This window comes from Cuculus canorus, chromosome 1 (genome assembly GCF_017976375.1).
Source record: "Cuculus canorus isolate bCucCan1 chromosome 1, bCucCan1.pri, whole genome shotgun sequence".
Taxonomy (NCBI): domain Eukaryota; kingdom Metazoa; phylum Chordata; class Aves; order Cuculiformes; family Cuculidae; genus Cuculus; species Cuculus canorus.
In genome coordinates, this window is record NC_071401.1 from 5,588,812 (window position 1) to 5,606,253 (window position 17,442).

Consider the following 17,442-nt stretch of genomic DNA (forward strand, 5'->3'; position numbering starts at 1 on the left):
CTTTGAAGATCTAGTCCAAGCCGTTGACCATAGGCAGGGACATATTTCACTAGATCAGGCTGCTCAAAGACTAGTCTAACCTGACTTTGAACATTTCCAATGATGGGGCATCACAGCTTGTCTTGGCAATTTGTTCCAATGTCCCACCACCCTTATCACCTTTGCAGTAGTTTTCCACTATGTCTAACCAAGGGAGACATTTAGTCTTCCCTTGTTCCCCAAAAGCAAAGGCAGCTCCCATGGTCAAAAGCTTCTGCACGTTGGTATAACTGCTGAGCCCCCAGCACGCCAAGGTTTCATTCTCCTTCTGTTTGGTGGTGTTTTGAATTCATGAAGTCAAAACACACAGAACAAGCACATGTCCAGGCCTCTGCATTCTTCAGAGCAGAATGTGTAGGACACCAAAAAAAAATTAAGCATTATGTTTACTGCTTCTGCCATATCAGTTTTGACCTGGCTGGAGCCTACTTTGCTTCCAGAAGAAAACAGAGCCAGCTCAGGGTGAGCAAGGAATGGACAACCCAGCCATTGAGCTTTAGAGAGGCACCTGAAGCACCTGAGAGCACGGTAACCAGAAGGCTGTTTCACAGGCTGTGTCCCCCCGTACACACCTCACAATGACAGTGCCCTCCAAGCTGTCAAATATCTCTGATGTGAAGGAGATCTGCACTGAGGTATATCAGAATAAGCTACCAAATTGTATTTTACTTTGAGCTTCTTACTTCAAAAAGGCAGAGGAAGCCCGTGAAATGAAAATACGTGCTCTGGTTTTTATTAGCAATTAATATGGGGCTCCGTGAGTGAAAACAACGTTGAAAAATGAAGAAATGCTTCACAGAATTACATTATGCAAATCGTTTTAATGGGAAAACATGCTTGCTTTATTAGAGCCCATATTGCCTGCTCTACAGTCATGTTCTTTATCAGACTAATTGCTCTTGCTTCTGCAGTTTAGAGGAAAGGCAGAGATGCACACAGTTGTCAATACAGATTAAAAGTTGTTTACAACCTTAGAATCTGCACCACACTCTGTAGTATCTCAGCTGAGCCACAGATGCAACCCTCATCCTCTGACTGAGCTTGGCAACACTGAGAGAGGTAACAGTTCCTTGCAGGAAGGCTGAAGTGTGGTTGCGCTAATCCTCTTGCTCCCTTTTTTGACTTAACCAGGCTATCTTTAACAACTAGTACACTCCCCAGGAATTAAGGCAGATGTGCATGAACATCTACTGGGTCCACAGTAACAGTACTGGTCTGAAAACTTGTTCTCTAGATGATAAGAGCCTCTGGAGCAAATTCACACATGTGGAAGAACTGCTGTTCGTGTGCACAGTTAGAAAGGCTGTTGACCTTCCCTGTACTTGTCCATATGGGAAAGATTACTTTTATTTGGGAATACAGCAATTACAAAGAGTGCTGTTCTGGAATATCTTATTTATCTAGAACAGTGATAGTCCATTTGCCATGTAAGACAAAAAGAATCAAAAGCTTACACATTTTACCTAAGGAAAAGACTTCCACACAGCCCCATTATCCATATGAGCTTTCTATGTCAGAAACAAAAGCCTGCTCAACAAGCATGGTTCTTACCATGCATTGATATGATACTTCAGTGACATTTTATGCAGTAATTATTTTGATGGCACAGTTTTCTGGTAGCACCAAAATAAGATGTCTGCAAAATAACTAATGATTTTCCTTCCTTCTACTCTCTTGGGCCAAAAACTGTGTGAGAAACTTCCCATTTCCTACCAACAAAGTAGATTTGTTGCTAGGAGAGATGGATCTCAATTTAAATATGAATAAAACCTTCAAAGCACCAAGTCCAGCTCTCAGCTCTTGCAGTATTTTACTTGGAGAGGACTCCAAAACAATTAAATCGACGTACAATTGGATTTGGACCTTGACTTTATTTTTCCAATTGTTCTGGTTTGAAAACATCAAAGGTCAAAGGTGTGTCATTACTGTGAATTCTTGAACAAATAGGGAAGACTCAGGTTTCTGTGTGTTTTCAGAACAATGATCTTTTTGTAAAGAGCCCATGGAAGTTTTGAGCAGAGAAACAAAGAGATGGGTTACTACTGCCAGCTTCAAATATTTAAATATCATGAGTCATATTCCCCCAAATCCAAACAAACAATTTTCTTTAAATAGCAGTAACTGAGGAGCTCTCTTGACCTAGTCATTATTATTCCTTTGGATCTCATTTCCTCTGCAAGCAAAAGGGCAAAATACTTATTTTCTGTAAAAGGCAAGACCCTCACCTCTTCTTCAATCTCCTGGACCAAGAGGTCGAAAAGCTCCCATGGTGACCAAAATAATCACAGGCATATTGCTAAACAAACCTGTTTCCGAATGCTGCTTTGGTTTCCAAGTGCATTGACTTCGCATCTGGGTAAGAACTGTGTTTCTTTTCTTCATTTTCTTTTGTTTCACATTACAGGGGCAAAACCAGTGCTTTTTCAGAGAGTAGTTTGATAACATCCTTGCAAGTAAGTCCAGAGTCTCTTTTTGCCTTTGAAATGCCTTAGATTATGAGATATTTTCAAGTTTAAAAATTGCCAGGGAAGGAACCTTCTTCAGAAGTGTCCTTTGAGTCAAAGATAAAAGTGATGCCCAGCAGGTATAGGCTAGCAGTAGTCAAAGAAAAGCTGAACTCCCAGAAGAAGCTGTGAAATTCACTCTCTCTTGTTCTGCTATTGTATAAGACTATACCATTCTCCATTCCTAATCTTTTTTTTTTTCTTATCCAGTGCCTGTACCAATAAATGTGCAATAAATCTGCCTGTGTGTTTGCCTTTCTAGCCTAATTATCCTGCTGCTTATCATGTTTTTCCTGAGAACAGAACTTAGGCCACAAAATATTTCATGTAGTGACCCAAGCTCCACCAAAAGCTGACATACTTGGATGCCTTTGCGACAGGTGGAGCAGACCCCAGGGCTGTGGGAGCAGGCACTAGCTTGGACCTCAGGGAGGTGATCTTCAGCTTCCAGGTTTGGCAATGATCTCCTGATACAACAATGAGAATTTAACATCTTCTGCCTTGGTAAATCTGAGATTTTGGGGAGGTCCCTCAATATTCTGTGGAATTATACATTCAGATACAATGCTATGAATACAGGAAGTGCTAAAATCCTTTTGCAGAAGGGAGAAAATTAACTGGAAAGGCAGGGTAAGCATCCATATCAGGTACCAGGAGAGATGCTGGTGGAGAGAGGAGTGTTTCTGAAAAAACTGATGTTATCTCCTGTAAATTTGTATTACTGTTCCAGCCCATGTTATTCATTTGTCCTCATGTCAACCATGTTGATTGCCACTATAATTTAAAACTAAGGCAAACCAAGAAGAGAATCTCAGTCTCAAGTCTGTGTCCTCAGCTCTCCAATGCTAACTCTAGCTTCCTCAAGAAATGCAGACATTCTGAGAAGAGTGACACAATGCTGAATTTGTTGGTGCTACAATATAAAATCAATATCCTTTAATCGATATCAAGAAGGAAATATTATTGTCAGACTAGATAAATTAACTTCTAGAAATTAACTACATTCTTTGCACATCTCTAACTCATAGTCCTTTAAATTGTTGAGGACCACACCACTCATAAGATATTTCTCATCTCTGACTCCAGATGCATTTACAGAGAAAGCTGATGTCTTCCTGTCCCACTCTTAATACCTGGGAAACTTGAGTTTGGGAGATCGAATTACTCTCTCCAGTCACTCAACAGTCCTGTAGCAGACTGAGTCTCAGCTCCTGGGGTCTCAGCTACTGGCGTGGCTGCTCAAGCCCTGGCAGTTTCGTCATGTTATCTGAGAAGCTGTAATAAAATAGCTTATTTCCATGCTTTCTAAGTAACCCCCATTGTGCTGGTATTGCAAGCAGAAATCCAATAAGCCCGTGCTGGCTTTCGCATACTCAAACAGTAACCAAACATTACCATAACCCCAGTATGCAAAGTGGCTTTAATATACTAAAGTTAACTAAATGTTGCTGATGTTTTCTGATAAATAAAAGCCCTATAAACTGTTCCCAGGGGTACAGTACTGATCAGGGAGAAGCGTATCTCAAGGCAACTACTTTACCCTGAAGTTTTATATCAAGAATATGCTGAAGCTTCACCATAAATAATTAAATACCTTTCTGAAATATTAATGCAGTCTGTTGATGGCTTCTGTTTTGCTTATGGTGTTTCAAAGATGTTGACTGTAGGCAAGTATAGATCTTATCTCTGATGAAAAAAAGCTTTGAAAAAATAGTCTAACACCTTTGCTGTTGAAAGTCTTTCTCCAGACAGGAACTTTTAACTGAAGTGTGCTGTCTGCAAGGCAGCGTTCCTATGGAGAAAGATCTAAAGATCAAAACAGAGGCCAGTAAAGTTACTGCAAACAAATCTTTTTGGTGTTTGACCAACTAATGTCAGCCACTTACAAATGACAAAAGCTTGACTCCATAAGGTCACTTCCAGAAACATGCTATTCTAATGCCAATTGTCTGAAGCAATAATTTACATTATTTCAAAACTAACTCATAGCAAAATTGGTTCATCAAGGCACTTTAGTGGTGAGAAATCAGATAACAGACTACAGTGAATCACTTTCCTTATTGTAGTTGGCCTCCTATTAGGAAGAGCTTATGGGTATCAATGTTGTTGGGATCAAACAAATGAGTATCACTCCTATTTCTGGAGACAATCATGACATTGAAGATAATTAGAAATGCATTTTTAAACTTGGAGAAATGTGACAAATATTTTCCAGTTATTTTTCTGTTTGGAAAGACTCAAGGTCTCAAATCAGCTCATGAGGGAGCATAGAGTGGAATCTGGTGTACTCCAGTCTGGACCCTCTGCTGAAAAAAAAGGCACAAATGCCACAGCTCTGGTGCCAGCACTATAAATTAAATATCTGCCTAAGCTCACTCTTCTAAGAATGATTCTACTTGTCCAAGAGCAACTTCTGTTGTGAGATACACACCCTCTGCTCCCAGCAGCACCAAGCTCATCCATTGCTAATATTTCTATGCTCTTTGTTGATGATGGCAGCCTGGTAAGGGCCAGTGTCCCATTTAACTTGGACTGAACACTAGGGATTTCATGTCAAGAAAGGAAGGTTTATATTAAAGGAAAATTAAGTACTGGATTAAGTAGTGGATCAAAAAATCTTCTGTTTGCTTGTAAGTAAATTCTCGGATGAGGAAGAGCATCCCTCACATCCTTGCCTTTGCGCCATTATCTTAAAATAACCACTTTCAAAATGCCAACATTAAATCACCTCCTGTTACTGCAGTAAACCTGCAGACAAATATCACTAATCTCTTGTACTGGAAGCAGAAAGCTGTCGTTTGTGTTATTATCTGCTGAACACAGATTCCAGTGCTGCATACAACTGCAGGGCATTGTTATGCTGGAGCTTGCCTGCTCTGGTGTTTATGTTCAATGGGCTGACATAAGTCTCAGTGTAAACGGCCAAACTCATTATTCCCTCCCAGGAATATGCTCTTTCTGTTTCAACATGAGAAGGAAGTTCTTCTCTTGACTCCCACGGCTTCGCCAAATATGCAGAGTAAGGTTTGCCTGCAGACTTGTCATTGCAACATGGCCTCAAGTCAACTAGGTCATTTCAAAATAAAAAGAGAATATAGAGCTTCACTGGCAGATAGTGAAGCTCTGTACTAAGTAGTTGAAAGCTACACACATTTTCAGGGAACAGAATTGAAAAGAATAAGCAGATAGAACTGAAATGTTGCTAAGCATTGTAGCAGAAATGCAGTTTTCTGGGGCATATTCTGCCCCAGCTGGGCAGAAATAGCAGAGCAAGAAGCAGAGGCATCAGAGGGAGTGTTCTCCTGCATCCTGCCCTGAGTCATGGCCCTGCACCACTGAGATTCCCAGCAGCCTCCACTCACAAGAGATTCTAAGCAGAACAATCAAGGTCTTAACTGCTTCATAGCTCAAGCCTTTTACCTCTATAGAGAAAGATTTACGTAGCTTCCTCTCTACTTCATACAGCACCAAACTCCAGTGGTGCTATGTTGGGGCAGAGATATTTCTCTGAGTGTCTGGTCCATCTTCCAAAACCAGCACTTTCAAAACGACCAAAGTACTTTCAAATTGCTTTTGTACAGCACTGTTGGTCTAGATTCTTATTTTAGCAACTTGGCATCAAAATGTCACCACCTGATCAAAGCACTGGAATTCACACTACTTTCCTTCTGCTTGAAGAAATCAAATTATTAACTAGGTTATTAGAATAAAACTTAACACAGTATGTATTCACAACATTTTGCTCCTACTAATTAATTTCTGACTGAATACCCTGCCAGAAGATAAGCTTACTACTGAGATAGAAATCACAGCTTATTACGATGGGAAGAAGTCCCAGAAGGACACAGCTCTGGTGCATCTTCATGCTGTGCTGTACCGAAGGATGCAATGGGCTGAGCAGAGCTGGAATTTTCTGAGCTTGTACAAATGTATTTGCAAGGCTTTTGTGGCATTGAGGGTCTCATTGCAAGCATCAGAGCATGCACAGGAGCATGTGTCTTTGAAAACAAAGAGGGACTTTAATCAGCATTGGCATCCCTGAAGGAGGCAGGATTACATGGCAGCAACAGGATGGTCAGGTAACAGCACCATGTCCATGCCAGGATGTCAGCAAGCCTTAGGTCTGCGCTCGAAGGGCACGTGTTCAGGGGTGGATGGAATAACTCTTGCTCAGTGACTCCAAATTGCCCCATCACACCATGGCATCCATGCAAACAACTCTTTTCTGTGTGGCCTTTAGCAGCAGAGGGGAAGGGCAGTGGGGACAGGGGTGGGCACTGTGCCCACAACCCTCCTGCCTGAACCCCACAGGACCACTCAGGACTGCATCCCATCTGCTAGACCATGTTGCCGGGAGCTACCACAGAGGGACGTGCCTGTAGTCAGGCAGGACTAACCTTGCTGTGGTTGATCACAGAAAGGAGAGACAAACACATACAAGTTCACTTGATCCAACATGAGTGAATTGAAGTACGAATGTGACCAAAATTCATCAAGCAAAACCATGCACAGGAAAATTCCTTACTGGGAGAAATTAGATTGGCAGTTGTCATCTGCTCTGTCTCTCCTTCTTTAAGAGAAGACCATGAAGGTTTTGGTCACAATTCAGCACCTGTCCTGCACTTGCCTTTAAGGCCACAATCAGTCTTGGTTTCAGTACATGGTCAGTACCTCAGGGACACGAATCCATCAGCTTTGTCTGGAGCATACGAGGCACCATGCTCAGAGGAGCTCTTCCTTGAAGCTAAAGGTTGATCCAGTAACAAGTAACTCGACACAGTATCCCCAAAATGTGACCAAAACTGAATATTGGATCATTTTAATAAACTCTCTCCAATCTGTCACTTCTGCTAACTGAAAGGCAATTGAATGACCTGGGGCACATCAAGACAGTCTCCGTGCAAAACTTCATAGCACTACCAGTAAATTAAAAAATAATATGCTGGTCTTCTTTAAAACAATCTTAATTCAGTTTGTTACAAACCTGACTCCAAGTTCTGCCAGCAGCCTGATATCAATACTAAAAGACGGTTGTACTCTTTTGCAGAAAGGAAGGGTAGCAATTCTTCAGTTCTCCTCACTCAGTTCTGAGCTGAAAGGTCCTTTTCTTTACAAAAGAAGCTGCTAGCTCTAAATGTATCTTAACCCTCATGTTGGAGTCTTATGGCTAACTGTCTGGGCTGGGACATCTGTCTTTTGAAATGTCCTTCATGCATAAATACATCATTTCCTTCCTTCAATACAGTATCTTTTTACCCAGTGGTCATTCAAGAGCAGTCAAAACATCTGTGAAGGGACCATAGAAGGGGGAGACAGACACCTCAAAATTTTGAAAACATCTTAATGAAACTCAGATGGATGTTTGATGCAACATTTCATATTTTATTTGCAATAGTCTTAGTGGCTCACTGGGGCCTTTGAAGTGACTTACTTGCTTCTCTGAGTGACTTGTCTCTCCCTTATTCCAAACTCTGCAGCCCATAGTGACAGGCAACACTGACTTTGCAGAGCAACTTAAGGGGTGAAGAGTGTGTGTTCTACAAATTATTTAACAAAAGTAGGCCTTGCAGAAACAATCAGGGCCTAGACAGGTGCATAAAGTTGACATTTAAGAGACTGTCTTCACAGTGGCATTAATGAAGTTCACACTAACACTCATGGTTCACACAACACTATTGGTTGTCCCTGGATGAAGTACGTACAGATTCCTGGCACCCAAATGATTCATTGCAGAAAGCACACACCACAGAGGAGCAAAGGGCATTGCAATAGGAAACTGGAGTGTGAGGTGAGTCAGGTATATTTACCCCTGCTCAGTCTCCTGAAACTGTGTCACAGTAGAATCATGTTGTGCACCCCAGCCTGGGGACATGGAAGAATTGCTGGGTCCTCTCCCATTGACACCACTTGAGTTATGTGATGGTGCAGGTAAATTATGCCACAGCTTTCACTGGATGAAACATAGAAAATAAAATAAAGGCTCGCAGATAGTGGTCTGTGCTGGCTGGACTTTCCTCCCAAAAACTCAGAGACCAGTACACACCAACAGCTCATCCTGGAGGCCAGATCCATGCAGCCCTAGCTTTAAGGAAGGCAGTGTGGCTGTACAGACGCGAGCTGTGGCACACCACCTGTTTGCATATCTTGAATATTTTAGCTTCCTCACAAAGATAGTCTCTTGGGAGTGGGTCAGTCAGGCTTCACTGAAACAAAACTGGTGCATTGCTCCTGGTAAGAGCCACTCCAGGTGGGTTGTGTGGACAAAGCTGCACCAGGCTGGGCTCCCACTGCTCTTTGCAGCCTCCCAGCACCCTCCTGGGGGACCTCACCAACCAGACAGACCCCCATGCCACCTGCCAGGGCCTATAAGATGCATCCTCAATTTGAAGAGATAAAACCATTTTGCTGGTGGACTCTGATTTACCCTTCATGTCTTTTCAGACTCTGCAACTAAAGAAACCCTCAAAATAATAACCAGCATCTTAAGACCACCAGGGATTTCCAGAGACCCCAGGGAAAACAAGAGCTGAGTACTACACAAACGGGACATAGTCGCCAGTTGTAGGCACGATGGTGTGGCCTTAGATGCCATGTGCTGTGCGGAAATCATAGAATCATAGAATCACCAGATTGGAAGAGACTTCTTGTATCATCAAGTCCAAGGCAAAGACCGTTGGCCTCAGCCAACATTGTCTCCTTCAACTGCTACCAATCCCATTCAGATGGTTGTTTCACTCAGGCTTTTGTGGTCACCTAGGGACACACTGCTGCCCACCCAGCACCCTGCTTTGAGAAGCATCCCACACCACTCCAGGAGACCAGAGTGGGAGCACCAGCCAAATTACATGATGTTTCACAGTTTCTCAGAAAAAGAGTTACTGCAAGTCTATGTGTGAGGAAGCACACCTTGGTGTAGGGTTCCTTTTATTCCTGCTCCCTTCTCCTTTCTGCTAAACCAACCTGCCAAAGAAGTTGATTTTTACATTATTTGGGCAAGAAAAGAAGATAAATACATACATACCAAGCAAAACTAAGGAAAAAAAAAAAAAACATAAATACAAGGCATAGGTTAAATTTGGTGTTGCACTGGTGTTTCTCAGAGCCTTTTACTTATTAGTTGTGATGAAGTTGGGAATGCCTTCATCTTTTCAAAAGAAAAATCCAAGCTGTGGCTGACCACATCCCAGCTAAAGGCCAGGCTCCTCACTGCACCAGCAGAAGCCTCATGGCAATTCATGCCAGGGTTAGAGGCAGGCGAGAGGTGCCCAGCACCCAGCCCTGCCTTCCCAGGTTTCTGTGCAAGCAGAGCAAACACACTCCCCACCAAATACCTCCCTTAGACTAAGGGAAACAACACGGATAAGAGTAAAATCTCTCTGACAGAGCACAGCGTGTGTTGCCATCCTTGAGGTAGTACAGCACAGAGATGAGATGGCATTTCCTATCTGTGTGCATGAAATCCACAGGTAGTTCTCAGACTGTATCTAGCTAATGCGGGCATTAGGAACCATGTCTTTGTGCACAATTCCTGTCTCACTAAATTCATAACCTTAATATGGCATTATCACAGCACGTGCATATATGCTATAATTGCATTCCAGCTGCTTGAATACTTCTCTTAATTTAGTTGTGCTTTGTTCTTGCTCTCAAGAAACAAACTAATTTACAAATGTTACAAGAGATAGGATTACTGAGAAGGATTTCTTTTTTTAACACATAAAATATATAAACTTTATTAAATGAAATCAATTTCTTCAGGGAAATCCAGCAGGCACTTACACTAATGGCAGAGGGAGACAAATTACAAAGGTTTTTGAGCTTCAAGGAGCATGGCAGTCTCCTCGCAATGGATTTGAAGGAGCTGTGCTGCAAATAGTGCAGCAAAGTAAGAACATACACAGTATCCTGTACCTGTACAGGTTTTTACATACTTACTGATAGTACAAGACCACAAATATTATAGACACACACACATATTAAGAGATTTAAATTAGAGGGGGTAAAATTTAGACTAGGCATTTGGAAGAAGTTCTTCACAATGAGAGTGATGAGGCTCTGGAACAGGTTGCCCAAGGAAGTTCTGGCTGGAAGTGCTTGAACACTCCCTAGAAGTGTTCAAGGCCAGGTTGGATGGGGTCTTGGGCAGCCTGATCTAGTGAGATGTGTCCCTGCCCATGGCAGGGGGGTTGGAACTGGATGATCTTTAAGGTCCTTTCCAACTCAAACCATTCTATGATTCTATTCTATGATATTATCATCAGAACATGAAGCACTGTCTTGTTTGAGATTGGTCACATCTTCCCACACGGAGTAAGCCTTTTCAGTCAGTTCAAATTTTTGTCATGGTTTTGGTTCATTTTTCAAGGAAGGGGTGTTTTATTGTCTCACTACTTAGAGGCTAAAACCTAAAACATTTTCCACTTTTCTTTGCAGAGATATATGTATGGATGAGGTATCTAGTTTATTAAATAATGAGTTAAAGAAAAAAAATCAATTTTTTCTGGACTACTGGCAAACAGCCATACCCTTCTGCAGTCTTCTTACTGTCACATTTATCCTATTTCCAACCACCCCCTTGGTCATGCATTTACTGAGTTATATTGTTGTGTGGTGAAAGGTGCACTTTTGCCTGTTAGAGTGCTGTTCATAAATAAAATAATCAGATACAGTGTCAAAAGATGGAGCTGAAGAGCAGCAACATAGCCCTGGACTGCTGTAGCATCAAGAATATTTCTGAAGAATCACAACTGCTGTCACTAACTGCTGTTTATATAAACTTTCAGTCACCTTGACTTCTAGAGATACTGCAGTGTTTCCAGCCATCAGTACATAATAAACTTTGGTATTTCTATAAAAACATCTTGACATTTTCAAATAAACATGAAAATCTATTTTGTACAATAATAAGTCTCTATATTTTTTTTAGCCATCTTCTTCAATGCCTTCTTTGGAAGTTGTCTGTAATGTAGTTTCACTATACATTGTTCTTTCAGAGTACTCTGGACACTCTGACACTGTGATTTATGAAAACAAAGACATCTTTCACCTGTAGTCCCAGAGAGTTTTCTGCCTTGTTGCACAAGCTCTGCCTATGGTATTGACAGCTAGGGAGACAGGCTGGAGATGAGCTGGTGAGATATAGTCTGTTTTGGATAGGGTGATGTCATGGGCTTGAGTTTGGTGATACTGACTCCAGGCCATAGATTTAAGATGAAAATATCACAACTGTTCCCAGCTGGTAGTTTAACAAAAATATATCAGTCTGGAAGGGCATGGGAACCTGCTCTTAGAGGCTGTGTGCTCTCAGAGGACTCTGAGAACTCTTTCTCTTTTCACTCTTTATACATCCAAGAGAAAACAGATCATGAAAAAAAAAAAAAAAATCAATTCTCCTACTTCCAGAAGAAATGAATTTGATACTGCTTTGGGAATTCAATATCAAGATTTTAAAGAGATGCTGCGACTTATCTAAAACTACACATTTTACTCTGAGCAGTCAGATGCAGTGTGTTGATCTGTGTTGTACAAGAGATCGGATTTTTTCCTTCTGGCTCTTTTCTGTAAAATCTATAACTTTCAGTACTGAATTCTCTTATATAAGAGAAAAATTGAATTGTGTCTGAAGAGGATGGAAGGATGCACACTTTGGATACCACTGCACACAAATCTTGTTGAACCAGCCACAGGCTTCTATAGGTGCTGAGCAAATCTCTCTGTCTCTTTCATCTCTCACATTAATTGTAAAACTTTCAGCTTGGATAGTCCCTTACTAGAAACGCCAATGCCTATAAGAAGGGGGAATTGAACTTGGTTGGGTCTGTAGACTTGGCTTCGATCCACCAGAAACCAAGTACTCAAAACAAGAAATCTCAATAAACAAACACTGGCCTCTCCAAAGGAAATGTGAATTGCTCCCTCCAAGGGCTGCAAAGAAAGAGCTCAGGAGAGTGAGACTCCAAACGCCTCAGATGCTCTTTGTCTGATGAGTATAGGTTTAGGGGTAGCCTCAAGTTACGTATTAAATGCTGTAACATCACAGCTTATCAGATTCTCATCAGGTCTAATGCTTAAACTGCCAGTAGGCTGTGTTTTGGTGAAAGACCAAGACAGTCCCAGGATCCTTCACTTTGCATTTTTAGGAATCTCTGTCTGCTTGCTCAAAATTGTTCAGGATTGATTATATAGCTTGTGCAGCCTCTCTCTGTCAAAATTCCTAAACTGACTGAAGATTGTAGATATTTACAAGACTGATACATATGACGCAATGAAACATCCCACAATACATAAAGTGTGAGTGAATGGTGCTGACAAGAACTGATATGCTTGTCCCAGACATCACATCATATATAACTGAATATGTGAAATTTAAGAAAGGTCAAAAATCTTAAAATAGATGATGTCCAAAAGCTCATCCTCTCCCTCAAACTCTAGCATAGATAATGTCATCACTCAATTACTGCCACAATAATTTTTTTTCTTTTTTTCCAATGCACCATGACATTCTGATGTCAGATAATTTTTAATGTCTTGTGACCAAACCTTGAAGGCTGATTGTCACACGTTTTTGTTTTCAATACTTGGGCTTAATGCAAGTGACAGCTGGATTTTTTTTTCTACAGCTTGTTCTACTGTTAAAAAGATATATATGTTAGAGACTCATCCATGCACTTTATCTCAGATGTACCAGATGATCTGGCATATGTGATTCATTAACTGAATATGTTTCCCCAGGAGCAATACACGTGTCACTGGTGCTCTGAAGCAATGCATCTTTCTTAAAGAATCTGCACCTGCTTCCTTTGGGGGACAGACAGTGATTAGGGGTGGAGCAGGTTTGAGGCACCATCACCCCATGCTTAGGAGTCTGGAAGCCTGGACCACACTATGGTGCTGGTTTGTGATGTACAGCCCTTCTGCAAGTCTTCTTTGCCCAAGTAACTACTCCACAGGGACAGGAGTAAGAATTTAAGTTAAGAGAGAGTAGGACATCAGGCATGCACAGCCATCGACATGTGGCTGGCCACCCTCCCAGGTTGATGGAGGAGCCCTCCTTATCCAGTGGAGTCACAGGGACAGAAATGAGAGCCTTGCATCACAGAGATGGCAACAGCATAGGGTCGTCGACAGAATGATTAACAAAAATATCAACCCTGTCCTCGCTGAAGCTTGAAAGACCTTCTGGACCTTCTTTAGGGCATTAATATACATCTTTATGTTAGCTTCCAATAACGTGGCATGAAAATATTTTGTATGAAGTTAAATCACAGCCTGTATTTGTGAAACAGAGTTTTAAAGTTTTCAGTTCCGAATATAAGCCAGCCAAATCACTAAGCCATTCCAGTATAAGTGAGGGGGAATCTGAGCTGGCGTGCTGTCCCGCACTGCTCCTCTCTCCTCGCAGCTCAGCAGAAGTCCTGTCCAGTCCAATTTGCTCGAATCAGATTACAACCTACTATTACTGTCGTATTTTAAAAGCCTGGGAAGAAAAAATCCATAGTTAATGGGCTGTGTTTCACACAATTTTGATTTCTGAGGTCTATATATTGAGATGTTACTGCCTATGCACTCACACCATGCCACAAGATGGTCCTGCACTTTGTAGACCAGCCAAAATCTGAGTCAATATATGTTTCTATGTACTTTCACTTAAAACCTACATTATGTTACCACTGACTATATCATTAACTACAGAGAATAAAATACCACCCCTCATCAAAAGAAGTATTCTATATGGGAGAAGACTGAGTATTTAATTAAATTAAAATGAATACAAACCTGGATATAATACCACATTTAGAAATATAACGTACTACACTGCCACACACATGATCTTTGTCCTGTTGTAGTGACAGTACAGAAAAAAACACCTAATTAAGATAGTTTTGTGATTGCACTAAAATATATTGGCATCCAGACTTCAATAATCAAATGTTTTGCCCTTGATTCTGCTACAATGGACATTTAACACTGTTCAAACACAGTCTGCGATGCTCATAGGCTTAAGAAGCACAAAACCTTTGGTGAACTGTTCAGGCAATTTATCCATTTCCTTTCAGAATTCCTCAAAAGCATAACACCTAAATAGTAGATCTACAAATTCTCCGAAGACATTGTCAAGGATACGCTGTTTCTTAACTCATAACCAAGATCTAATCCTTACTTTAGTGCAGATTTATAAGATAGGTAACTGCCATTCCTCAGATCTGGAGAGCTGTAGTATTTTCTGCCCCAACAAATAGGCAACAGCTAGTGGTTACCTAATTTAGCGTATATTATTGCCCAATCAAAGAAATGTTGTAAACTAACATTTAAACCAGGTGCACTTTTTTTTGGCATAAAAAAGCTTGTAAGTTCTCATGATGTTTTCCAACACATCCTCTACCATTTAACTCATTGTTTATCTGAAATAAGTAAAGCAATCCCACCACAACTAAGTAATGAGAAAAAGACCACGAAGTGGAGTTGTAAACATCCCAAATAGGTAAACGCTGGTTTTCCTTCTCATAGAGAAATCTCACTAAAAAAAAATGCTTTGGGTTAGGTAATCGTTCTGAAGATAGCTACAAGAATGCCACTAATGTCCTTCCTGTGTGCAGGCCTGGAGGGGCAGACTCCACTCCAGATGCTATAAAATGATGCTCAGGTCCAGAGGGGAGCAGATACAGGCAGAGGAGGCACGGGCCTACAGTGGGACCTACCAGAGGATCCTTCAGATGAGGCCATCCACATGGTCTCACTTAGGTATCTAACGCCATCAGACTTCCCCACCCACTTGGTCTCCAGCTGCTTGCTCAGCTTTAGATGTATAGATGCCTATATACATAGCAGTTTAGCTGTCTTAATCTATGACCTGAATCTTACTTCAGTGGTAAAGCAAAATTAACCGGGCTAAAATGCCTTTCAGAAAACATCAGCACTTTTTTACGCTTCCATGCATGAACGGCTCAATGAAAAGGCAATGTTCGTTGCTGTAGTATCTGCTGAACATTTGTTTTGCTATCACTAAATAAAATCAGGTAAGATTTTTGTGGAATTATTTTGCTTGAATAAACTACATCAGAAGCACAGAAAACCAGTTTGTGTCATTCGTTCATCAGTATCTTCAGAAAATATTTTTCCTACTTCCAGCAAAGCTCAGCCATTAAAAGAATCCTTTGGTCAATAAAATCAACAATATAATTTTAAGCTAAATTTCTTTATTGCTCAAAAAAATATACAAACCAAGAGCTGCTTTTTCAGCTGCTGAAAACTTTATTAATTTGTTCCTTCAAACACCTGAGCTACAAAGACTTGTACAAAATAAAATAAAATAAAATAAAATAAAATCCCGGTACGGTTTTACTGATGTTAAAACTGCAGCCTTGTATTTTTTAAATCATTTACTGTAAATATGAAGAGGGGGAGGAAAACTGCCAATAAATCTACTGAAAGCATTGAACCTTTTGGAGATTATGTCATTATTAATGCAATGAGGATTGCCTAGGATGCTTCAATTTGTTTTTAAGAAACGCTAACTGTATTCAACCCTTTCCACAGAAATGTGTCCTGTTTCAGGGAGAAATTAACTGAGAACTGAACTTCAGTTCAAACCCCTTTGCTATCTCATCCAGAAACTAAACCAAAAAACCACATTCAGTTCTTGCTGAACACAGTAGCGCCTGAAGAGCCTGATTTTGTCTCCTCCACCTAGTGGAAATGCACCAAACAACAGGCCACTGAGGGAGAAAAAGAAGGGATTATAAAAACACATATTCAAACTTCCCTTACTAGGAAAATTCAAACCAAAATACTCGCTGCAGCTGTGACAAGGAGTGCAGTACTATGAAAAGATGATCATTTGGATGGGATGTAAGAAGCAAATCCTTCAGCAGAGGAATGAAGTCCATCAGCACACGGAAGGCATTTGTATGTAATATGGCTTGCAGAACTAGATCCTCTGAGAAGCTGAGTGGCTTTTGCAAGATGCTGTTTGAGCGTACCCAGCACTGAGGTGTGGGAACCATGAAGCCCCCAGATAGTATTTTGCATATTTAATTCCCTAATGCAATATAAAAAAAATATTTGCTCCTGTGGTTGACCCGAGAGCTTGCTTTGGCTTAGTTTTTCCCCCAAGTACTTGCTGTTAAGTTAATTAAGCATTTAAAAATAACAGCCTCTCACTTTGCACTCCACATAAATACTACTCTGTTTTCTTCTAAGGGCCAGATTTTCTGCAAGGGTAAATCAATACGGTTTCACTGATTGAGGATCTGGCCTTAAAAGTCTTTCCAGTGCATTAAAACCAGCACAGCATGACATATGCCTTGACAGTAGAACAATTCTCCAGATTAATATTTGAGGGAAATTTGGCAGTAAAAAAAAAAGCAAGCTCTGTTTAGAAATGCTGCCATTTCTTTAATCAGTGCTGACCACCACTGTTTCTCCTCTTGTGAACTGTACAGTTACTGCAGGAGTTTCAATGTCACTCTCTTCGAGCTTTAGTGCAGCATTGTCCAAGCCGGTGCTGCTGGGCTGTGGCAAGGCAGTGGGTTCTGCTGTCCGAGTTGGAGTCGAGCAATACAAGGTGAAGCCCACCATGATGATAATGAAGGACAGGATATAAAGACCTGAAAACTGGCAGAGGAAAGAAAGAGGCACATTAAGTCTTGTCTGATGTAAAAATACGTCAATGTTGCCTTGTTTTAAGAATGTGAAAGCTACTCTTCCTTTTAAAAATTATTTTCATGAGGATTTTCACCACCATCTGTACTGCGGTCTGAAAACCAAATTCAACAGCTCCATCCACTGACAGACTCAAGCTGCTGGCTGGTCTTCTCTGCATTTCATCCTCAACGCTGTTGGACAGGGAGTTTCCCTAGGTCTACATACAAGAACCTTGTGAGAGAGAACAAACAGCTGT

General features: G+C 41.0%; 1 protein-coding gene across 2 annotated transcripts in view; it reads right to left on the reverse strand.

The window, feature by feature from the left end:
• Nucleotides 1-17,442, reverse strand: part of SLC35F2 (solute carrier family 35 member F2) — a 64,342-nt gene that overhangs the window by 26,293 nt on the left and 20,607 nt on the right. The window contains exon 8 of one of the 2 annotated variants that reach the window (XM_054050348.1): nucleotides 16,799-17,156. The exons of the other annotated variant lie outside the window; for it this stretch is intronic. Coding sequence (XP_053906323.1) covers nucleotides 16,938-17,156 — 219 coding nt within the window. The 3' untranslated portion in view covers nucleotides 16,799-16,937. Of the gene's footprint in view, nucleotides 1-16,798; nucleotides 17,157-17,442 lie in introns of those variants that run through there. 2 annotated transcript variants of the gene reach the window in all.